General features: G+C 34.3%; 1 protein-coding gene across 1 annotated transcript; it reads left to right on the top strand.

Moving 5' to 3' along the window:
- Nucleotides 1-1,225: 1,225 nt before the first annotated feature.
- On the top strand, nt 1,226-1,612 carry LOC123310063 (cytochrome c oxidase subunit 6B2-like). The gene has a single exon (XM_044893431.1). It carries the CDS (start codon nt 1,281-1,283, stop codon nt 1,563-1,565), a length of 285 nt encoding a protein of 94 aa, XP_044749366.1. The 5' UTR covers nt 1,226-1,280; the 3' UTR covers nt 1,566-1,612.
- Nucleotides 1,613-25,932: the final 24,320 nt, after the last annotated feature.

Here is a 25,932-nt window from a genome sequence, read left to right as displayed (position 1 = left end):
TTAAGGATTATGCAGTGGAAGTCGAAATTATTAAAAGGAGTTCTAATGCAAGAGGAACTTTACCTTCAGACAAAAATTTCACATAAATTAACAACTTACAGGTCAAGTGGCTCGTATTTGAGGCTGCTTAATTTTCAATACTTCAATGAAATATTATATTAATTGATCTCTTAAGACATTCACAATCTATAGTCCAGTCAAATGAAAAATAAAAAAATTAATTTTCTGGAACGTATTCTACGATGACATTAATCGGAAATCCACGACACTGTCTCAAGTAAAATGTCGCATCCTGTATATCAAAAGTCATTATTATTCCGGAGAAAGCAAGGATCTGACAACATGTGATTACCACCATAATATTGGCAAAATCGCAAGAACGTTGCACCCCAAAATCGATAGGTCCTTTCGTTTGAATAAAAAGTGTAGCACTTTTCAACACTCGATTTGATTTTCACCTGTGTAGAGGAAGTGTAGTTTATCTTCACATAGTCAAAAGGAGATGTAGATAAACTATACCACCTCTACACTGGTGTAAATTCAATCAGCAAACGAATACTAAAATCGAGTGTAGAAAAGAGCTTTGCTTTATGTAAACGAAAGGACCTTATAAAAATATCATGCGATCTGTGTCCGAAATGATTGAAACAAAAAATAGAGCGGGTCTTTCATATATTTTTTTTGAGCTGCCCCTGCTTAGACCCAACTGCCTAAAGATGGCACCTGAAAATCAATTTTGAATTTTCTTTTTTTGAAACCAGAAAACTGATGGCAAGCAAATGTAGCGGACATTTTGGCACTTTTCCCCTACTAGGTTAGGTTGGGTGAATTTATGTTAATTTCAGCCTTTACTACTTGTGCTATACGTACCTGTTAAAATAAATTATGTTTTCTCGAAAAACCTTACTTTTTGTAGAAAATTACAAAAGACCTTCATGTTTGAAGTTAAGCAAGCTATCAAAAAGGGATGACCTTTTCTGAAACTACCCCTTGCAATTTTACGAATTTTTTTTTCATTTCCTTCTTAATCCTATGAATATTCTGTCATATTAAGGGAAGTATATCTTAGCAGGAGCAGCACAAAAAAATCATATAAAGGAACAACAGTATTTTTTTCACAAGGAATCACCCCTTAAATTTTCTCGCAACTATTCATTACACACTGTATGATAAAAAAAAAACATTAACGAATTCTCTATGCGACATTTCTGTCTAGAGATTTTGACACAACGGAAAACTGAGATGAAATATTCATTCAGTCAAATTCAGTTCTGTCAAGTATGTCCGCAGATGCTAATTATATTAAAAAAATTCAAAAGGGAGAATCGACGCTCTGCCCTGATCCAAGGTACACCACGTCCAACATAACTTATTGGTGCTACAGGTCGTTTTTAGACTGGCACCGGTGCCTCAGACTGATGGGAAGAGGTCACAAACCGTGCATGTACTTCAGGACTGCCTATGGACAGCTTTGTCCAAACGCCTGGGTGGCAGAATGGGAACAACAGTTGGAGGATGGTACCTTTCCCGGTTTGCTTCCACCGGATCCAGATGAGAAAAATTAAGATTTAGTTACAATTTTGTAAGTTTGATAATAAAGAATAAAACGATATGCAAAATTCGCCATAAACGCAACTAGTGCGGATTTAGTGAGTTTCATAAAAATAGCTCCAATACAAAGTGAATAATACTGTTTTAATTATCCAGCAAACCTTGGCAGTGACATCTGTGATATTTTCAAAATATAGGGTGTCTTCATTTTAATAAGTGGTAGATCTCATCAAAATGAACCATTTCACCAAAGGCCATACAACATAGAATCTAATTGAAACCAAGATCTTATGCCATTTTAGTTGTGGAAAGTCACCTGAAATACGAGGATATATTGTAAAATTCTTAGCCTAATAAAGAACCAAACAAAATTTCAAAGCCAAATATTTTATTACTCAACATATTCTCCTCTTAATTGGATACATTTATGTATTACAGCAAACCTGCAACGTCTCTAGACCTTAAAAAAAAAAGTTTCTTCTTGCTCTGCAATTCAGATCTCCATAGCTTTTATTGCCTCCTCGTTGGAAGAAAATTCACGACCTTTAAAATTTTTTTTCAGTCGAGGAAAGAGATGATTGTTGGATGGAGCCAAATCTGGCGAATAAGGGGGGTATTCTAGTAATTCAAACCCGAAATCACGAATTTTTTGCATGGCAACATGAGATTTGTGTGCAGGGGCGTTGTATTGCTAAAACAAAACACCTTTGTATAGCTTTCCACGTCTTTTCTCTTCAAATTTTTCTCGTAGAGTAGTCAGTAATGTCGAATAGTAATCTCCGGTTATTGTTATACCCTTATCCAAAAAAACCAATCATGTTTACTCCATGGCAATCCCAAATAACTGAAGCAAGAACTTTTCCAGCAGATTTTTGGACACGAAACTTCTTAGAACTTGGAGAACAAGAGTGTCGCCATTCCATCGATTGTTGCTCTGTTTCTGGATTGTCTCATCCATACTAACAATTCGGTTTAAAAAGTCTACATCGTTTTCAAATCGTGTACAGATCGAACGCGATGCTTCTATGCTTGCACGCTTTTGGTCAACATTCAAACATTTGGGGATCCATTTTGCAGCAATTTTTCTGTCTTAATTGACGTGAACTATATGATGAACGCGTTCGTATGAAATATTCAGTGCTTCAGATATCCATTTTAGCCCAACTCGACGATCTGATAAAATCATGTCATGAACTGCATCGATATTTTCGGGGACTGACACAAAAACAGGCCTTCCCGATCGGTCATCATCTTCAATGGAAAATTTACCTCCTTTGAAGCTTGCAGTCCAATTTTTCACGGTCGCATACGAAGGACATTGATCACCAAGGGTATTAAGCATATCTTCGTAAATTTGCTTACCTCTTAACCCTTTTAAATACAGGTACTTGAAGATGGCTCGATACTACGATATTTTTCGATTTTCACGATTGCGGTGTACATCTTCTCTCTTTTAATTTATTGCGTAACTCTGGCTTACTTTCTTGACCTCAAACATCACTCTGACACTTCTAATAAGTTATCGTTCGTTGTTGCTATGGTAGCGCAATATTTTTTTATGCATAACTGGTCTAGGCTAACTAGATATCAATACATCCTCGTAGGGAGTGCTCTTCACTCTGACAGAAAACTCCTGCAATTTGTCGTTCGAAACTTCAGAAAGTTTTCTTTTACGAGGTTTGTTATTATGGCCTTTCAAGTTGTTGATATTTCTCTGCTGTGGTCAAGGCCGATTACGTGATCTTCGTTGACAGGTTCAATCTAAACTATTATTTGTTATAGTATTCACCTCCCCTTTACGATACACCAAGAAAGGTATTCAGAACCCTAGGTGCATGAGGAGTGGATGACCAATTATTGAAAAAACATTATACAGGGTTTTGATGGGTCTCGCTTTCTGGCAGGTGAATGATCAACGAAATCAATTCAGTATCTAAATCGAACTATCAAACCACCATCGCTCAAAGTATTGACCGAAATACCACCTCTTCGACAAAGAGTAGATGCTGAATGGTTTCCGTCTTATTTGACCTCATCAGAGCAAGACAACTCAGACAGCGACGAAAATTAATTCATTTCGTTTATTGTTCTTCTACCAGAAGGCGAGACGACACATATCTGATTTAGATTTTCCTGTCAAACCATTACTGCCTCGAACCCGAACTTTTCCAGTGCGTTTTCTCCCTGCTTGTTTATCGTGAAATATACGGTAGGTACCTACTTGCGATCTGATAGTTGGGGCGAATGGAGAGTTGGATAGATTCTACCATCTTCTTTCTGAGATTGGTCCTCGTTTCCTGTCAAATCCACATTAGATTTCATTCTCGTCGGGGTATGAGTTGTGTTGCTCTGTGGAGGACAAATGAGACCAAAATGTTAACATGTACTCTTTCTCGATAGGAAGCTGGTCGATGTTGGCTTGCTAGTTCGTTTCAGATCGTAACATATTTGCGATGCTCAAATCGATTAATTTTTATTTTTTCAAATGCAATGCATATGTTTTTTTCATCATCAAAATAACTATTCATTTTACTTCACTTTTTAACAGATGAATAGTTATTTCAATGATGAAAAAAAAATCATATGCATTTCATTTGAAAAAATAAAAATAAATCGGGGTTTGTTTGAAATTCCCAATAGAAAACGTTATAAGGCATTTTCGATCAGCTGATTTTGACCCCAAAGGGGGTTAATACTCAATGCTATGACAGTACCGACGAGGGGAACACAAGGGTTGGTCAGGTTCATGTTTTTGGGATTTCGAGTGGTTTTTATGAATCCGGATTAATTTTTTGAGTAATTGTATATACATTTTAATTTTTGTTATAATTAGATGCTATGTTTTTTGTTTGTTCCTCAAGTGACGCCAATCCAAAATGCCTAATTGACCAGTAGAATTTGAAGTTTTGTTCGCATAAATGTGATATATGTATTCTATACAGACCATACCTCGAAATTTTGTGGATACTGGTGAAGTAGATCCATCGAGTAGCAAGCACTGTCTGATGTTGAGAGGGACATTTTCGAGTAATTCAGACAAATTAGGGAATATCATGTAGGGGAGCTTCACAAGAGATTTGTGGTGGTAGTATAAGAGTGACCCAATATTTATTCCATAGACCATAGACTACCAAATCAAAAAATTAACGGCTATAAGATTTTCTCTATATCAAACAAGGGTCTAATAAAAATTAATTAAATACTCATTTTCTTGTGAACGTAGCGTTATCGCTGAAGAAAATAAATGTTGTCTGATTTGCACTATTCAAGATCTATAGACGAAATCTCTTGTCCGATAATCATTTTGCTATGTTTATGTATCTAACCGTTGAAGAAGCCAGTAAAAAAGAAAGAATGCGGCTTATGGACCCAGGCCTTCTCTATGTGGAATATTAAATTGAGATCTCAAAGGTATCTGGATCTCAATAAAAATATGCTGCACTCCCTCACTGGCCTTTTTATAGGGCATCACCGCCTCTGGAGGAACCTTATGAGAATAGGTAAACCAGAATCTGACGTGTGAATACTCCATGGGTAGGAGGAAAAAACTGCCGATCACTTGGTCACAGAATAACTCGCCATTGCTAGTCACTGTAAAAAATGCTTTGAACGGGAAATTTTAGGAGCCTCTTAAGTTTGTCGGAATCTATATGCTATATGTCATACTTTGGTGTGTAAATTTCAGATGAGGGGAATATAAGTTTGTTCGTAGTCGTGGAAATAATCAACCGAAAATTTCCAAAGCAGAATAATTCACAGTTATAGAAAAAAAAAATTATTTGCTGAATAATTCACTTAATTATATGCAATTTCCACCAAATTGTTTCAGTACTCGAAGTGGAATAGGTACTACTCACGTACGACATTAGGATACACGAAATTATGCCGTATTTCACCAATTATACTATGGTTTATTCCAAACAACGAAGCTAAAAACACACAAGTAACTGTATCATTCGGGAACTATCAAAATTCACACTAGTCTTTGGGCGTACAATAATCATCATATTTACGGAATATTGCGTTGAGAAATTCCTGATAAGCATTAAACAATTCTGTTATGTTTAGTACATTATTGTAACTGTTTATATCAAAAATTGGGCAAGCTCTGAAGTGAGTCAGAAGCCTTTGCGTGCTTGTACGAATTCGTAACCAGAGCGTTCATCTATCCGGGTACTGAACTCACTCATTGCTGCTTGACTTTCCGAAGAAATGACTTATTTTTCCAAGATTCCCAAAAAAACTGGATCTGATCAAGTTGAAAACTAATATTTTTTTGGATCTGGAATGACGTTTTTAGAGTTCGTGAAAAATTTGAGTTTCATTTGGCGAATAATTTACCATATGCAGAATCTTTTTTGAGAATTATTCCTTTCAATTTTATACTGATACAAAAATTGAAGATGCCTATTATTATGAATCTTTGGATTCTACCCATTCACATTGACAATCCACACATTTGGACCATAAAAGAGCTCTAAAATTTCCAGCTTCTATCTTTTTTTTTTCGGAAGTTAAAAAGTCTTTGGACTTGGACGGGAGGACAGAATTGAATTTAAGCAAGGATTCTCTATGAATGAGCTCCATCCAATGGTTTGGGTCCATATTCGGTTCAAAATTCGAAAACTACAGACAATCACATAACAAGAAACAAGACTTAACAAATGCGTTGAAAGTATGAATAAAGTCCAGATAAAAGTTATCCTTTTAAAACTGAACTAAGTAGACAACTCAAAACTTGAAACTATCCTCCCGCTGATGGAATTCTATTGAGAATATGGGAATTGAAAATAAGAATTTGGACTGGGGCATTTCTATTGAATTTTCTACAACATTTTTGCCAACGTTTAGTAGTACACTCCTTTTTCAATGCTTAAAAGAACATGTAAATAAAAATTTGAATCTGGAAAATGCAAGATAAACCTCTCCCTCAATTTTTCTGAAAATTATTTCAACTATTTTTAATATTTTCTGAAACTTTTTAGTTTCTCACTCCCAATCTCCGAAACGTTACAATATAAAATTATAATTTGAACTTTCTTTATTTTCAGTTCATTGTCAGGCAACAATTTTTAGTTGATTTGCTCCTGACAAGTTAGTGCAAGAATTTACGCAGGAGTAAATCGTTTATTTGATTTTTAAGTGATTTTATTTCAGAGATTGAGAGTGAGAACCCTAAAAATTTCAGGAAATGCAGAATCCTCCCAGAATAAATTTCGATCGATATTTTTAATATCTAATTAGGATAGATAGATGGAAATTGAAAAAATTTTAATTTATGAGGTTATAGGTGAAATCTGCTTCATTATTTTTCTTGCTTTCTGTGGTGAGTAGTACACATTCCAGCGACATCTTCTGACTAAGCGACAACAAACAACATTTACAACAAACAACCAGAATAAATATAAACAAATAAGGAAATAAGTCCAAACTAAAAAAAACATGTCGCTAATGGATTTTGTGTCTCAGTAATTGAGCGATATTCAAAAGCGAACCATCAGTTTTTTTATTGGAACAAAAACTAGAAACACGACGTTTATTATATATTCTAAGTAACAAAACATAAGGACTGAAATATGTTTAAAAAACACCGGGTATATATTGGAAAAAATTTCAAGTTACTATTAGATATATCACATCACACAAATTTCGGACTGAAAAACATCTTTGACACCACTGCAATCACTGCATTCTACATAAAACAGTGTCTATGGAATGTCACATTTGTTTTTCGATATCAGTGAAATAGTGGCACCAGTACGAAGAGCCGAAAAATGAGTTTTCACTTATAACTTGAAAACAAAAGAAAATAGAGGGACGCGGATTTTGCCATAATCCTCATTTGAAAAAAAGTGATCGGAAACGATTTTTTCCTAGCTCTTACGATTTCGCAACTGCCATTCAATCCCATCGAATTTTGCCCACCCCGTACTTCCAGCTTCACCGGAAATATACTCAATGTCTGTGATTTAAATAAGACATCAGTATATTTTTGCAGATTCAGAAATTAATGATGAATAAATCACTTCACAGTAGTTAATGAATAGATAATTGACTATGACTAAAACATAAATACGTGTCTTTAGATCATTATTTGTATTAGTACCTACATTGTAGTTAGAAATGAACAAGTATACTCCATTCACTTTTGATTTAGCACTCGGTTGGCCATCGAAATTTGACACATTCCACCTTGTATAGTAAGAAAATGTGAGGTTATGACGCTTGTCAAAACATTTTTGGATTTTAAAGCAGCGCTATGTTGTCTATGCTACGTAAAAGTCTCAGTTGCTAGCACTGGTGCTACAATAGACCGTTGGTCGCGGTGGCAGGTTTGGGTTAGTCCGTCCAACACACCCAGCAATCAGTAATCAGTAATCAGTTACATATTTTATCACAATGTCGAATCACTTCGGAAAATATGAAGTCGAAAATACGTGACGAACATAATTGATGTTTATACGAACACGAACTGATTGAAGGCATACCAAATCTAGTTATTTGTATGGAAAATACAAGAGATCAGTTTTTGAATATATTAACTTTTGCTATGAAAGAAGATTGAACAATTGGACATAATATGGAGTAGCTTGAGGAGAGATAATGTTAGTTATCTTCTGTGGCTAAAAGTCGAGGACTTCAAAAACATCAACCCCAAGATTAAATGCATATGATGCAGTGGTTGGAATGGGTATCTCTCGAAGGAATTAACGGATAATTATACAAGAATGTTGAATTCTTCGACAAAAATCATCTTGCCTGCATCAATGAAAGTCAATAATCAAAGGGAGTTTCAAGGCAAGAGGAACCTTTAAACAAAAATTTCATATGAATTAGCAATTATCAGAGGACAATTATCTCCTATTTATGGCTGTTTATTTTTAATACTTTGACATATTAATAATAATTATACAAGGTGTACCAAGTTCGAGGGCCTTTTAGACGTTTCTGGAGAACTGGACTTCTTGAAATCTGAAAATTTGGATCATGATATTGTTCGACATTATCAACTGAGCTGAAATCGAGGATAAAATATTCTTGAAGCCTAAGCACTTTCAGTTATACAGGAAATGAACGTACATTTTTCCAACCGAATTTTTTTTTACTTTTTCTTTTCTGATATGATTTGAACAGAAATATATTCGAGATTGAATACTCTATCATATCAGAAACGAAAAAATAGAAAAAAAAAAATTTTAAAAATGTATTTCCCATCCCTGTATAACTGAAAGTGCTGACGCTTCAAGAATATTTTAGCTCGGTAGATAATGTCGAACAATATCATAATCCCAATTTTCAGATTTCAAATAGGTCCAGTTCTCGAGAAACGTCTAATAGGCCCTCGAACTTGGTACACTCGGTATATTTATTGCTCCCATAAGACATTTACAATGTATAGGACAAGTCAAATGACAAATGGAAAAATTGATTTTCTGAAACTTATTCTACGATGACATTCATAGAAAATCCTGTAGTAACTTTCGTATTCGTTCACCCTAAAATAAAATTCTCAAATGCCAACACTTTTTTGGGTCTGCCAATAGGAAGACCTCTTCATTCACACTCTTTCTGATTGTGGAATCATTCAGCAACAATACAAGTCGATTAGATTCAGATGAAACATGATATAAATTCACTTATATTGAAAATGTTCGCTACCGTCTGATATCTTGTAGATATTAGAATATCAGAGTTACCTACTATTTGAATGAGCGGACCTGAACTCTAAATAGCACTTCCTGAAACCCTGTCTTCCCTCTTTTTCAATTTTTGTAATATTAATTGATATCAGTTGTGGCAACGGCGTTATATGACATTAACAACATTTCATGGTGCCAACCTTACTCCGTTCTAGTTGCAAAAATTGGAGAAAATTATTTTATGGCCTACCGAGTGCTAAAATAAATGTGAATGGAGTATAGGTATTCTAGTATTTCTAGTAGACAACCTTTTTCCAAAGAGAGAAAAGAAGTGAAGTGTGTCATTGAGTGTGATTCATTTGTGGAAAAGAGTGTATTGCAATATTACATAATGACGATTGATTATTATGGTATCATCATCATCATTTATTCACCATCAAAATATATTACATTACAGGTCAAAATACAATAAGTTCAAAAATAGAACAGTATAAAATATAAATATAAAAGACGAGAAACATTTTAATACACATACAAAAGGTCCAAACATGTAAATGTAAAAATGTAAGCACGGTTATTCATCGAACTTAATGTTCCAGAATTCTTCGAACTTATAAACAGTGTTTTTAATTAACGTTTCCTTAATCTTCTTCAGCAACCTATTTCGTGGAAGCATCCGCATTTTTGATGGAAGTCTATTATAAAATTTAACCCCAAAATGATTAGTGCCAGTCTGTGTTTTCTTGAGGCGATGATACTCAATGCTAAGTTCATTTCTGTTCCGTGTACCATAGTGATGATTGTCATCATTTTTCCTGAATTTAGGTCTATTATCATAAGCATGTTAGAAGTTATACAGAAGTAATATTATTAATGATTTGCATCCTTAAAAAAATCCCATATCAGGTTCAACGTTTACTACAATATTCAACGTTCTGATTCAACTGGGACAAAATATGGCCTTTATTCCTTGACAGAGAGAAATAAGAATAACGAAGACGTCTAACAAATGTTTCTATATTCCTTTAAAAATTGCAGAATTTTTCATCAGCCTATAGGAACAAACGAACACGACAACAGGACAAAGTCACTCTCTTGTATCAACCCCTCAGATCAGCCGAGCAACAGTTTTGATCGGTCTAATAAATCAATTTTCGTTACAGGGCGGTACGAGAAATGATACAAAGTGTTCTACCCATCATTTTACACAGTTCAAAACACAGGGGATCAGATAAGCGCCGCTCCTTCACATAATATTTCGTTATGGGCAGGTGGATGTGATTCCTCCCTGCCTCAGGTGGGCCAGGCCCGCTAATTTGTAAGAAGGTGAAAATAACAGACGATTATCATATCGGACAGATCGTTGTTTTCTCAATGCGAACAGATTATACGCCGCAGGGTCCTGAGTCAACATACGAATTAGCGGGTTATTTATCGATATCGAGTGTTAATTCTGTGATTACAACCCTTTTATGGGGGTGGAATGTAGGGTAAGAAGTAGGTGATATTTTTTATGACGGTATTCGTAATACGCTGTGCATATGTTTCCACACTGACAGTATTTTACATGTTCAAGCTTTTTCTACTATCCAGCATTTCACATTGAATGCTGATTCTTCAATATTTGATTCCTTGCAGTCATCCGAACAGAAAATGACACCTCTGTCAGTTGGGAGACGTTGCGTTCTCTAGTGCGCAGCGCTCCTTTATAGGTAAAAAGATGAAAAAGCACTCATTTTAGGAAGATTCATTTTTGTTGTATTTACTTCAGAACACAGATTTTTGGGCAGATGTTTTGGCCAAAAGTAACTCAGAAGTAATAGAACGAGTTCTACAAGAAACGATTGACGAAATAAATGACTGGTGCTTAAAGTGGAAAATCAATGGACAAAAGAGCCAAGCAATATTACTAAAGAAGAGAAGACTGCTACCCACAACGAATCTAGAAGTTGACGGCGAAGAAATCGACTGGGAAAATGACTAAAATGAGGCCAAATATTTAGGAATAACGCTTGACAAAGGACTTACTTGGAAAAGTCATATCAAACAAGCAATCGACCAAACGAAAGCAGCTATGAATAGACTCTACCCTTTGAGAGGAAGAATAAGCCACATGTCGAAAGAGACAAAATTGAAGATAATCAAAGTCGTTGCTAGGCCTCAACTGACTTATGGATCAGTCGTCTGGGGTTTCGCGGCAAAGAGCCATATCAAAAGAATTCAGGCCACTGAAAACAAGCTGCTACGATGTGCAATAGATGCACCTTGGTTTGTCAGGATATACAGATTTATAGGGACCTAAAATGGAAAACCATTACGGAATTCATGAGCAGAAAAGAGAGAAATTATTCGAAACAGCCGAATCAAGAACTCAGAAGACTAGTGGACTACGATCCAGAGGAAGACAAAAGGAGAATGCGAATTTACCGAAGGAGACCAAGAGATCAATCAGAAAGAGATTAAAATAAGAACAGAAACTTATTGAAAAATCCAATGAAGTGTTATCCAATAGAGGATAAACACATAAATCCCAGCATGATAGGGCGCGAGAAGAAAAGATGACTAGGAGATTAACGGTTTATAGGCAAATGCCCGGAACCAATATTCAAGAAGCAGTTAAGGGTTTTTAGTGGGTCTCGAGCTCAGGAGAGTGAGAATCCCCATACTTGTTTCCCCTCAGGAGAGTTCGTCTGACTTGCAGATTTTCCCCCTGCTACACAAAAAAAAACATTTCAGGAAGGCGGAAATTTTGATATTTTATTATTTGAATATTCAAGAGTGAAACATCAAACTGGCAGACACCAATTCGGTTGTTAAATGAAGGCACGCGCCCTCAAAGTTTCAAACTAATACGTTATTGGTAAAGGCACTTGAGATGTGAATGGATCGCCAAAGCAAAAGAGTCGAGAAATTATTTCAGGAATGCTGAAATCTTAATGTCTTGCCCAAAAAACTACATATTCTCAATTGTGTTCCGAACTAAATGCAGCAAAAATAAATCTTCCCAAAATGAGTGCAATTTCATTTTTTTACTTATAAAGAAAGGGGCGATGCGCACTAGAGAACCCAACGACTCCCACCTGGCCTAGGCGTCGTTTTGGAAATAAATGTTTGCTATATTATCGTTTCTGATATGATAGTGTATTCAATTTCGAATATATTTCTGTTCAAATCATATCAGGAAAGAGAAAGTAAAAAAATTTTTTTTGGAAAAATACACTTTCATTCCCTGTAAAACTGAAACTGCTTAGGCTTCAAGAATATTTTTGCCTCGATTTTAGCTCAGTAGATAATGTCAAACAATATCATAATCCAAATTTTCAGATTTCAAATAGGTCCAGTTCTCCAAAAACGTCTAATAGGCCCTCGAACTTGGTACACCTTGTATATTGAAAAATCAGCCTTCCTAAAATTCTTTTTCTTTCGACGTTGCCAGTTGACGTACTTTGAAAGGTGTTTCAATATTGGTTCAATCAAGATTTGAATCTCATGTCTTTTAATGGAACAGGTAAACTGCTTCAGTTTAGATTCACTCACCTAGATGCTATTGTATAGTGAAACACGTATCGTGGTTCAAAACCCTTTCTTGTGAAAATCATATACATAATCTGTTTTCAGTTCAATTATGGATTTTCATCAAGTATCGGTCACATTAATTCAATACCTATGGATCAAAGATTATAGAGTAATCTTTATATCTATTATCTATTATATCTATTATATCTATAATCTTTGCTATGGATGTCACAATGACAATGACATATTGATTTTGAATGACAGATCGGCCCTATGGTCGTCAACAGTCAACAGTCATCAGTGTCACAATCTCAAACCCTAACAGGACTCAGTACCGTCCCATAAAGATGGAAAATCCCAACAATTTTTGCGAAATGCCGTTCCTCTCTTCACTAGGAAGGCGAAGACGAGTTGACAGTTTTCAATTTTTTTTTACTGAGCCATAAAACTGTACATAATATGAAGCACTAAGTAGATGTTACTCACATAATTTTTTTAGATCTCATAACATTATTATTATTATTAGGGGTTGAAAATAACCACCCCTTTATGATTTTCCTTCAAAAATTGTTGATAGATTTTCGAAAACTAAAATTCACTTATGGTTTCCCATTCAATTCTGGAGAAAAAAAGTCTCTTGCAAAATTTCGATACAGTCGATATTTTTCTCGGAATAAATAAAAACTTACAAGCAGTTCTGATCACTGTTCATTCCATTTCATAGAATGACTACATCCCGCTATAATACATGCAACTCTCTGGCTCAAACGTTGATTCAAAATTAAATGAATCAACGTTTCTGTGCAGTCTCTGTTTCTGTGTGTTGACAATTAATGTCAGACAAAAAGCGACAATTCAGAAGATTTTCAAAAGTAGATTTTTCCGTCTGATGAAGGAGTCTGATATAGACTCCGAAACGTTACGAATAATTATAATTTCAACGTTATTTATTTTGAGTTCATTGTCAGGCAACAATTTTTTCTAGTTAATTTGCTCCTGACAAATTAGTGCAAGAATTTACGCAGGAGCAAATCGTTGATTTCATTTTTAATTGATTTTGTTTCAGAGATTGGGAGTGAAAACCCTAAAAAGTTTATGAAGAGTTCCAGAGAATTTTATTTCTGAAATAGCTATAATAAGAACAAAAATGTTATTCTGATTTTTTGTACATTATCATTTGAATAAAGATTCTGACAGTTATAACCTATAATAGTTATTTTCCTATCAAGTGCGGAAAGTGATACTTGCCCGCACGAAACTGCCGTTGCCCGAACGATGCGAAGCAGAGTTCGGGTAAGCAGTTGAGTGCGGGCAAGACACTTTCCGCAAGGGTTAGGAACAATATTTTTTCTACAAGCGCTTGAAATATATAAATATATCAGTTGCACGATACAGATCATATCTCATTTGATTAAGGTCCGTAAGATTAATGGTAGTTTAAACCAAAAATGGGGGTTTAAACTTTGGATAACGATTATTTCTTAAGATCAAACATAGTTAATCCATCAAGGACGGTTTAAACTATCGATCAGTTTAAACCTTCGGGACGGTAGGTTTAAACCATCCAAAAGGGATTAAACCCTATATTCTATGAAACTATTTTTACCTTCTTCTATGAAGTTTTTTGAAGTTTCTTGTTTATTTCGATTCAAGAAATTGGTTTTGGGTTACGTTGCTGGTTAGAGAATTATTGAGTTTAATGTTTGAAAATGAACATGGAATTGGTATATGATAGTGATTCGGGTTCGGATATTGAAATCTTGCACGAGTTGAATGATTTCAATAGGTATCATGATAGACCATATATTATCCGTGATCGAGAAAATCATTGGAATAAATGGGATGATATCGAATTCATTCGACCTCCAAAATTTCTGCGAGAGCAATTTTGAGTGAGATTGGGAAAAAATTAAGCCACCCCACCTCAAGGTGAAATATCAACATTCAATTTCATATTTTATCTCACTTGCAATCCATCTTCTGAATTGCTATGTTCAAAAGCAAGATACTAAATATAGATATTTTCATTCCCGCACGCAAATGCGTGCGGGAAAGAAATAGCAGGCGTTTTTCCCGCACGTTTTGGAAAAGTGACTCTTTGCAACTTGAAATGCGTGCGGGAAAAAGGTTGAACGCGCACGCTTGTAGAAAAACGTTTTTTTTACCCCGTTATTGTTTCCGGTTTGTGTCACTAATATAATATAAGCGGAGTTGTGCAACTGGTACTGATGGTTTATTGAATGCTTCAGAAATAACTCGATGTGATTTAAGTCGGCATATGCACAAAACACTCTCCATTGCAGATGCATTAAATATCAAGAAAAAACCTTGTACGTCTTCGTCAAATTCAACAAATTACAGAAGATGAAAAAAAAAAGATAATTGAATAAACAGTCAAGCTGTGCATGAGGTACGCAAAAATTGAAAGTTAATGAATCGTTAAAGTGAAAAAGTAATGAATAAACGTCCGAAAATGGACAAATGTAGGATATTAAATAACATAATTACGGTGGGATAATTAAAGCGTGATATAACGGCATAGCTGTTGCATGTAGGACAACGGGCCACCTTCGAAACATCCATCTTCTTCATTCCACCCCACATTCCACCTGCCTGAAGATTGTGCCTTGAGGAGGCAAGGTTCTATTTGGAGAAGGATTTATGCTTCGGAATTATTACAACATTTTTGTTTCGTATCTAGTGAGCTGAGGCAGCTTGGAAGGTAAATGACATTCATTATAGCCCAGTCATATTAGCTAAATGAAGGGGTTAACCTCTGAATGGAAGATAATACGCTGTTAATTGGTACAAACCTTTGTTTTGACGTACTTGGTATTGTCTCAAAAGTCACAAATGCTATCGTGTCCGCGTCTTGAGATATTGAAGGTCAAAGGTCAGAAAAATGTTTTTTTGCGAATATCTCGGTTCCTATTGCTTGAATGAGATTTGTCTTCATTATGAAAGTTGTAGAATATAAAATTGTCTACAACTTATGCTTGAACATTTTTTCCATACGATCAACTGTTCATGGGATAAAGCTCGAAGAGTGCGCTGCGTACAGTCATATATGAATGCTCGTTATTTTAATTGGACGTTATCAAACACATTAACGGGAAATTTCCCTAAAAAAAGTTGGCAAAGGTAATGTCAAGACACAAATATATTCTTCTAAAAGTTTTTATCAATACTCTCGTACTAAAAACACATTTTATTTTTACACGCATTCAGTGGCTGTGACACGACTTCTGCGCTTTTTAAAAAAAGGAAGAAAGACCGTTACTAGAAACAAGAAAATTGCCCAGTACAAACAATGACAAACATTATTTGAAAATGGAGTGAACATCTTGTTGGCACTATACAGGGTTAGAACTATTTAGAGGGGGACTACAGGGATATTGAAAACCGTTAGAAATACATGGTAGATTAAATTACGAAAAAGTTGCGTTATTCAAGCATGAGTGGGTGGGTGTGAACAGTTCTCAAATATCTCTGATGGTTCCTGAGATATCTCGAAAAAACTGAAAATCAAGATTATCATTTTTTCTTCATAAAACATTTGGTTTTGGAGATAACTACACGAAATTCGGTGCTTAGTCATAATCCTATATAGCGATTATACTGGTGTACTACTTTTAAGCCTCCCTTTTTTTAACGGTTTTCGATATTCCTATAGTCAGCCTCTAAATAGTTCTGACCCTGTATAATGCAGTGAACATAAAAAAGATACTGGACATGATTTTAACTTTAGTGAAGTAAACATTTTAGCATCACAGTTCAATTATAAAAAAAGATTATTAAAGGAGATAATTTGTATAAAAAAAGAGCCTAATTCTGTCAACAAAATATCTGACATTGATGGACTTAGTTCCTCATATTTTAATTTGTTAGGAAGATTTAACACCTGAATTGTTTTCAAACATGTTGTCACTCCTGTGTTCTTGTTGGACTGGTACATATGACAGGTTGTTATTCGATTCATTCAGCACTCCTGGATATCTGCTACCCTGATATTTTTGATGAATTTTATAGTACCCATTATGTTATTTTACTGTTTTATTTTTGACTGTGATATTCTAATAGACCAAAGAAAGCATAACTGTGAATGTGAGTATTTCGGGAGAAATCTATTTTTATTTTTTTTTTACATTCTTTATATTTTTCTGTTTATATTCATGTTTTTTATATTTATATGATTCAGGAAAAGAATCCTTTTTATATATGTTGTCCGTGTTTATATTTCTGTTTCAAATGATTGTACTCCTCTTGGTTTTCTGTTGGTTGAAGGTTGTATCAAATTGTTCGGTTGCGATGTAGTTTTCTGACTTTTGGTTGTATTTCTAGAGCCCTGATGGTGCAATTATAAATTTTGCGAAACGTTGGCCATCACACAAAGTGGTTTCTTTTAATAACGTTCCCAAACCCAACAAGTATTTTCACCTGTATAATGCTCCAAAATCTGAGGATAACATACATAGATCATTTCCGCTACACGCAATTCGTCAAATTAACGAAACGAAATAAACCTGTACAGTTGCTTCCACCAACAAGTATAGCAGCTCATCAACATATAAATCGTGTGTACTACCACATTCAAACTTGGTTAGGGAAAAACTTAGAACCTCAAGAATGGGGCTGGATGCATGAGAATGAAATCCTAGAGCCCATAAGAACTTTATTACCTCCAGCACTAGCCGAACTGAACATAATTTTTTGCAATTGCAAAAATGGTTTTGGTTCCCGCTGTGGATGCAGAAAAACAGGACTGCAATGTTCTTTAGCTTGTGGCCCTTGAAATGGACAAGCTTGCCTCAACACCCCAATGATAATGAGGATGATGATAATGAATTCAATATTTTTGAGCGACAAGAAGAAGACGAAGAAATAGGAGATGACTAACATCCATTCACAATTCTGTTATAAATAAAAACCAACAAAACTTAATAATATAGTGTAGTTGAATAGTAAATTAATAATAAATAAATAATTAATATTTAGTACATATTGTTTAATAATTATACTTTTTCAGTAAATAATTGATTTAATACAACGTACTGAAAACCGTATCTCCCGCTTTACCTCGCATTAGCCTACATATGACTGCGCACTCTTCGTCTCTACCCCAAATACGGTTGATCGTATAAAGAAAAATGTTCAAACAAAAGTTGTAGAAAATTTTATACTCTATATTTTTGTAATGGGTGCAAATCTCATTCGAGCAATAGGAGCCGAGATATTCGCGAAAATTTTTCTGACCTTTGACCTTCAATATCTTAAGACGCGGACACGATAGCATTGGTGACTTTTGAGATAATATTCACAGGATGACAAAACAAAAGTTTATACCAATTTACAGCTTATTATCTTTCATTTCGAGGTGAAAACCTAATATGAATGGGCTATAAGAAATTTTTGCCAGGAAAGTTTCAATCAGAATTCAATTCAGTTGGGATCGAAATTTTGGAAACGCCGCAATATTTTGCTGATAGATTTTTCTGAATCTCCCACCTCCAGTTCAATGAACCTTCAGAGCATTCTCATCCATTTTTTCATCGTAAGGGGATTATAAGAATACCTAGTCTTTCCATTGCTACACATTCCAAGTTCAATCACCAAATTTAATTTTGAATAATATTAATAGGCAGTTCTAAAATATGTAATCCGTTTGGCAATATAGCAAAACCCTACTGATGGTCAGGAGTAGGTAGGTATAGAATTTGACTCAGAAATTCCAATATATGTAGTTATATGAAAATATATTATTCCAATGAAATTTACTAGTTTAGAAGACTTTTACATTGAATGATTAATTCATTAATTTGCTTGGATAATATTTGTTATTCAACTTTGAAAAAATCACTTCTGACTAAGGTATTCGCGTTGCAAAATCAAAATAAGGTTGCAGCGCTAAGATTACGGAACTATATATAGTATATATAGTAAATACAAGGTTTAAGGATCACTCAAGCAGGCAAACGATTCATAAAATAATAATAAAAAATGTGTAACAACAATAACATCTCTGAAACAACTCTATCTCTAATAGAGAAAGATTAATGAGGATTTATTGCATTAGTTGACAATTCCAGTAAAGCCACCTTTCTGTATATGAAAAAATATATACTGTCTTTGCTTTCCTAAGGATAAACAATTCGATTTTCAATCAAGTTCTTTCATCTAAGTCGGTTGCCTATCCGTAGAAAAAAAACTATTTGTATATTATATCATCCCATTACTCGAATAATGATGATGTCTATGCGTAGAACATAAGGATTTTGGATTAAAATATTTCGGTGAGATATCAATAGCGTTCATCTCTACCCAAGAGTGTCAGATCTTTAGATATATCCAATATCACCCTTGTCTGCGAGTTGAACTCTCATCAAACAAAGTTCCTGAAGCATGAAAATACTCATTTTATTCACAAAATTGGTCGAGAAAGATACCAAGAAATTCATGTCCAGTAGGTGCCCTGGCATGATGAATTAATTCCGTGGCTGAACATGGACCGTATGAAAAATTTTTATTCGACTAATTTCACAAGATAATTCAACAGACTTGAATATTTTGAATATTTCAAAATTATCAGGATATTATGATTCACAGTATTAGTGATTATTGGAAATAATCTTCATTGGATATTTCAAGTAATTCTGTTTAACAATTGATATTGGAACAAATAATTGAGCGTTACATTTTGGGACCTATCAGATTCTCCAGAATGATTCTCTGAATACTTATTATTCGGATTTTTTTCATTTCCGAGTAAGCCGCTTTCAAGAGACTAATTCTGAAGATTTTAATCAATAATTAACGATGCAGTTCAATTATGTTTTTGTCTTTTTCTGAACAAAATCTAGCGGGTTTGAAAAGTTTTGAGAAAAAAGATTATTCGAGATATATGGGATGGTTTTTTATTGGAGATTCCATCTTTAGGCTATTCATGGATTCGATATTATTACGTACCAAATATAAACATAAATTCCATTGGAATATTTTTCTGACACAATTCCACATGATTGAGGCTATAAGCAAAATTTCATTGATTCAAATCATATGATTGCTTGGTTTTCGAATTATATTTGGGATGATACATCGAAATTTATCTCAGTCCACCCCTGGAAAACTCAACAGGGAGCAGTGTTGGTAGAGGTGAACTTCATATCGTGATCTTTCACTTGGCTGCACGATATATCAGCTTCCCTCAGCTACTGTTCGAAGATTCCTTCGATTTAGATTCCTCGTGACTAGTTTCGTTATTAAAACAAGATATTTTTTAACATACTATCCTTCAACCTTCATGTTACCTGAGGACAATTTGAATATACGGAGGAAAAATTCAAGATTAGTTTTTTTTACAGAGCAGCATGTCGTTTCCAATTATCAATGATGTTTCTTTTGTTAGTTTTTATTCGGCGAACTCGAGGTTTCGATGTTGAGGAGTTGGAGTGATTTCTTGGAATCTCACCTGAGTATTATCTCATTATGTTGATTATAAATTCTAATATCTGTGGAGATGAATCATAACGACTATTTTAACACGTTTGTGCAAAGTGTTTTTTCGAAAACTGAATTCACAGGCTGATTTTATTTTTACAAATAAAATATATAGATATACTCCATTCACTTTTACTTTAGCACTCGGTTGGCCATGAAATAATTTTCTCAAGTTGGCACTTATGAAATGTCGTTAATGTCATAACGCCGTTGCCACAACTAATTATCAATTAATATTACTGTAATATATCCCTCGCAAATTTGAATTTCATAAAGATAATTTAATCATAACATGTGAAATGTAAAATATGTTTTCGGTCGGACGATCGATTTATTCTTCGCCAAGATCTTAATGAGGATACATCTGTGTACCCTCCTTATCTTATATAAAATAATTCCGTATATGTTGGCGTAAATATCAAAGGCTGGTACTGAAAACTGTGACATAAATAAATGGCATAAAACTACAAGTGTTATTGCATTGAATATTAATTACCAATTCAAACAAGATATTACAATTACAAAAAGCCGAAAGTGATTGATTAGAGAGACGGGGTTTTAGGAAGTGCTATTTAAAATTCAGGTCCGCTCATTCAAATAGTGGGTAACCCTGATATTCTAATATCTACAATTCTACAATATATTAGACGGTAGCGAACATATTCATTGTAAGTGAATTTATTTAATATTTCATCTGAATCTAAACGACTTATATTTTAGCTGAATGTTTCCACAATCTGAAAAATTGTGTATAAAGAGGATGACAAAGAATTTCCTTCTATTGGGAGACCCAAAAAAGTGATGTCATTCAAGAATTTTATTTTAGGGTGAAAGAATGGAACAGTAAGTACCTACAGTTACTATACAGGATTTTCGATGAATGTCATCGTAGAATATGTTCCAGAAAATTAATTTTTCTATTTTTCATTTTACTTATCCTATACATTGTAAATGTTTTAAGGGATCAATAAATATATAATTATTATTATCATTATCAAAGTGTATTAAAAATAAACAACCATAAATAATACGAGCCAGTTGTCCTGTCAATTGTTAATTCATGTGAAATTTTTGTTGAAAGGTGAAGTTCCTCTTGCCCTGAAACTTCCTTCAATTATTTTGCCTTCAATTGATGCATAGATGATTTTTGTTGAAGAATTCGACATTCTTGTGATTATCCGTTAATTTCTTCGAGAGATACCCATTCCCTACCACTGCATCAGAAGCATTTCATCTTCGGGTTGATTTTTTCAAATTCTACATCTGATGTAACGTCTTCAACCTTTAACCAAAGAAGATAACCAACATAAACTCTCCTCAAGCTACTGCATATTATGTGTCAATAATTCAATGGCAAAAATACATATATTCAAGAACTGATCACTTGTATTTTCCATACAAATAAATAGATTTGGTATGCCCTCGATCAGTTCGTATAAACATCAATAATGTTCGTCGCTTATGTTCGTCGCATATTTTCGACTTCATATTTTCGGAAGTGATTCGACATTGTGCATGATAAAATACATAATTATTGAGACTTTTACGTAGAACGGGCAACATAGCGTTGATTTAAAATCCAAAAATGTTTTGACAAGCTTCATAACCCCACATTTTCGTACTATAGAGAGTGAAATGTGTCAAATTTCCATGGCCAACCGAGTGTTGAAATAAAAGTAAATGGAGGATATTTATAGTCCATTCATTTTTATAAAATCATGGAATAAAGCTCTTAAAGGTTGGCATGACATAACATAACATGGAATGACGTTGATACTGACAACTCCCACATGTTACCGCTGCAAAAATGAAAGTGTTTACTAAAAAGCAAAGAAGAAGAACTATTACTATTTTGCATTGTAATCTGTTCATTCTAATAATAGTAACCCTGATATTTTTAAATCGACGATCTTTCAAACACATTCGATGTAAATAAATTCATATTATGTTAAATCTACGATCTGAACCTTATAACATAAATACATTTTATGGACATTGACGTGCTATGAATGTTTTTGTTGTGGTACAAACATTCGATGCTTCTCTGTCTAACGCGACCTTAAGGCAGTGGCGTAAAATAAATAAATTTCTATAGCTTCTTCCTTTTTGTACGGAAAATTGACGTGACAATGATGTCAGATTCAACTATCTCAATTGTGATTGGCGACACTAAGCAATTATCTCACTCCAGTCTTTGGACAACAATAAATGTTTATTTTCCATTCCTTGTATCTATGTTCCAAGATCTGAACGTCTTAAATTTCAGTTACTTGTTTCCACAATCAGGAAGATTGTGAGTGAAGAGGATAACGAAGGAATTCCTTCTACTGGGAGATGCAGAAAGATGGTGGCAGTTGAGGATTTCATTTTCAGAAAAGATCTGCAATAAAAAATTTAGATTTATAATTTGCAACTTTTAGTACAAGAGGAAGAAGCTGCATACCTCTTATATGGGAATAATTTAATTTTTTTCATAACAAAAAAATATTGTCAAACACTGATCTCTCGTACTTTCTATCTAACCAGATCATGAACGTTAATCATGTTCATTATATCTTATATAATTTTTTTATTTTCCGAAGTCAATTCTCATTGTGCAAAATACTGACGTCCAGTTTCGAATCAAATTTGAAGTAGCTTTCAGCTCCTTTAAATATATATTATTATATATTAGTATCAATTGTAGTATAAAGGACGCTTTAAAATTAAAGGCACTTTAAGTTTGATGTTTTGACCAACACATTTTCACATTTCACATTTTCGTTTTATACTAACTGTGGAATGTGTCGAATTTTCAATTTACATATTTACTTTTATTTTGGTCTCTGGTAAATGATACATACCTTCGCTAAACAATAATAATTCTTTGGCAATTTGCATAAGGCCAGTTATACCGTTCTTTCATGATACACTAGTCAAATACGATAATATGGTACTAGAAGAGTAGTGATAGATAGATTATTTGGGGAACTATCAGTTTTCTGAATGCTTACTTTCTCTACTACGAAATTTGAGTATTTTCAACAAAATTGACAAAGATGTAGTGTTTTACTACTAGTACTACTTCTGTTGAATGTGTAAGTTGAATGTGTAAGTTGAATAGAATCCAAGAGAATAATCAAGCATGTGATGCAACAAAATTTAGCAAGATTATACACAAAAAAGGTAGAAACTGTTTGCGATATGTGTGCGTCAATATATTCATTGCCAAAAATATTAATTGGACTCGTTTATTTTTAAATCTATTGTTTTACACATTTCATTTTCATCTTTGCATTGCTCTAAGCATTTTTTCAATAAATACATGACTTCAATACTTTCCTGTTTTTTATTTTATTTCCCACTCATTGATTGTATAAAGATTAGTATTTATACAATGTTGTAACACACAATGTAAATGGTCGCCAAGGGTTTGCGACCAATTTCAGACGATTATTATTGTGGATATTGAGCAACTGAACTGGTGCAAAATGCAATTACTTACCCCAACAAGCTTAAGAAGAAACCTAGGCTTTCTTCCGTACGAGCTTCGTGGTTATCACCTCGCTGATGGAGACATAAGACACTCCACTCAAAGTTGCTCAATATCACTCTGGTTTAATTAATATAGATGATTTCAATAGCGATGAGAAATGGTGCGATAAATGCGGATTACTTTGGTTTTCTAAAAACCTTTCGTTGCGTCCGACGATGAAATTATTCTTGGCGTGAGTGACAGATGAAAAATTTGTTAACGTTTTTCTACGCCTGAGTTAGGCAAACCAGCATGTTTACAACGGAACAATTTTTTTTACAAAGGCTTCAGAAGCCTGCAGTTAATTTGCTGTAATTTTTTATTGCTAATCAATTGAAAATAATCGATTCAGTCATTGAACCACAAAGGTGTTGAATAAGTTACCAGTATTGATCGAGTACCAACTCCAACTCCTAATTTCCATGAATTAAATGACCGTGCTGCGGACTAATACCTGATTAGTTCTGGAAGCGGAAAAAACTCACCAATCACGGCATTGTATGAAAGCGCTCGCTCGGTTCGCCTTGGAAGGGGCTACGATAATATAATTAGAAAAGGCTGCAATCATCCACCTTATAATTTACATATTATATAGTCCAACATGAAACGCAAAGACATTAAATTGTGATTGTCCCCATGAATATTGGACGTATTCGTGGTGCCTAATCTATGCAAAGCAGTTTTTCACATTCGGAAAATTGAGGGTTGCAAGGTTGGTTTTCGAACACGAAGCCGCTAAGGAGTAGGTAGAAGATGCATTCTGCCTTTACCGCATGTTTAATGTTCCAATAGTAGATATCGATTGATTTTTGTCATCTTTGATGGCTTGTCTGTGTTTTTGAGGAGTTTCATCGAATCTTTAATCAATAAGGTCCTTATTTGGTTTTCTGTTGTACTATATTTTTGCAGATTTTTTCACCGTTGCTAATGAATAACGCCTCTTTGATTCGGGATTACATCAACAAAATGTTTCTGTTGTCACCTCTGATGTCATGGTGAACGACCAGGGACTGAATTTGGATTTAAGGGATTCCGAGGCAGAACTAACTATGAGGTCTAGAGGAGGCTTGTCATATGAGGCAGTGCCTCAGCAATGAATTTAATTATCAGGTGAAACGATGATAGATTTTTAAATTTTTCTACTCAGTTCAATTACTACCTGAAATAGCACAAATTTTTGCCTGTCTGTATTTTATCAAATTTTTTGTATCTCAACAATATCTATGGAGTAATTGCTATGAGGAATATCTTTAAAAATAAAAATGGAGCACTGTTTCGCGTTGTCATCGCATCAGGACAAAACGGCTGAAATAATTTTATTAATTTTTTCACTGAAACTTTTCTCATACCGTGTAGAAGGTTTTAACGGAAGAAAAATTCGGGACGGATTTAATGGAAACTAAAAAAAATCGAGAAAATTAGAATTTCGCGCGCAAATGTATGTTGGGTAGTTTACCCTCGACGGACAAGTGATTGAGGTTTTTTGGCGGTTGATAGTTAACGGATGAACTTAATTAACAACACGATCTCAATATTGATCAAACGTTTTCAAAATTCAGCATTCTGGTTATCATTGAATTTATTATTGTGTGTCTGAGTGATTGGTGATCAGCATATTGATCTTGTGTTCTATATATCTATACGAGGATATATTGATAAATTCTTAGCCTACTATAGGACCAAACAAAATTTCAATGTCAAAATATTTTATTATTCAACATATTATCCTATTAATTGGATGCTCTTATTACAGCGAACCTGCAACGTCTCTAGACTTTTCAAAAAAATATGTTTTTTCTTGCTCTGCAAACCAGACCTCCACAGCGTTTATTACCTCCTCGTTGGAAGAAAATTCAAGGCCTTTTGATTTATTTTTCAGTTGAGGAAAGAGATGATAGTCGGATGGAGCAAAATCTGGTGAATAAGGGGGGTGTTCTAATAATTCAAACCCTAAATCACGAATTTTTTGCATGGCAACATGAGATTTGTGTGCAGGGGCAATGTCCTGCAAAAACAAAACACCTTTGGATAGCTTTCTGCGTTTTTTCTCTTGAATTTTTTCCCGTAGAGTGGTCAGTAATGTCGAATAGTAATCTCCGGTTATTGTTCTACCCTTATCCAAAAAATCAATCATGATTACTCCATGGCAATCCCAAAAAACTGAAGCAAGAACTTTTCCAGAAGATTTTTGGACACGAAACTTCTTAGATCTTGGGG

This window comes from Coccinella septempunctata, chromosome 3 (assembly GCF_907165205.1).
Source record: "Coccinella septempunctata chromosome 3, icCocSept1.1, whole genome shotgun sequence".
NCBI classification, from domain to species: Eukaryota; Metazoa; Arthropoda; class Insecta; order Coleoptera; family Coccinellidae; genus Coccinella; species Coccinella septempunctata.
This window is presented reverse-complemented; position numbering and strand designations above follow the sequence as displayed.

What these genes read in the sequence shown, in the direction of transcription:
- LOC123310063 (XM_044893431.1), top strand. Translation starts at nt 1,281, where the DNA reads ATGTCCGCAGATGCTAATTATATTAAAAAAATTCAAAAGGGAGAATCG.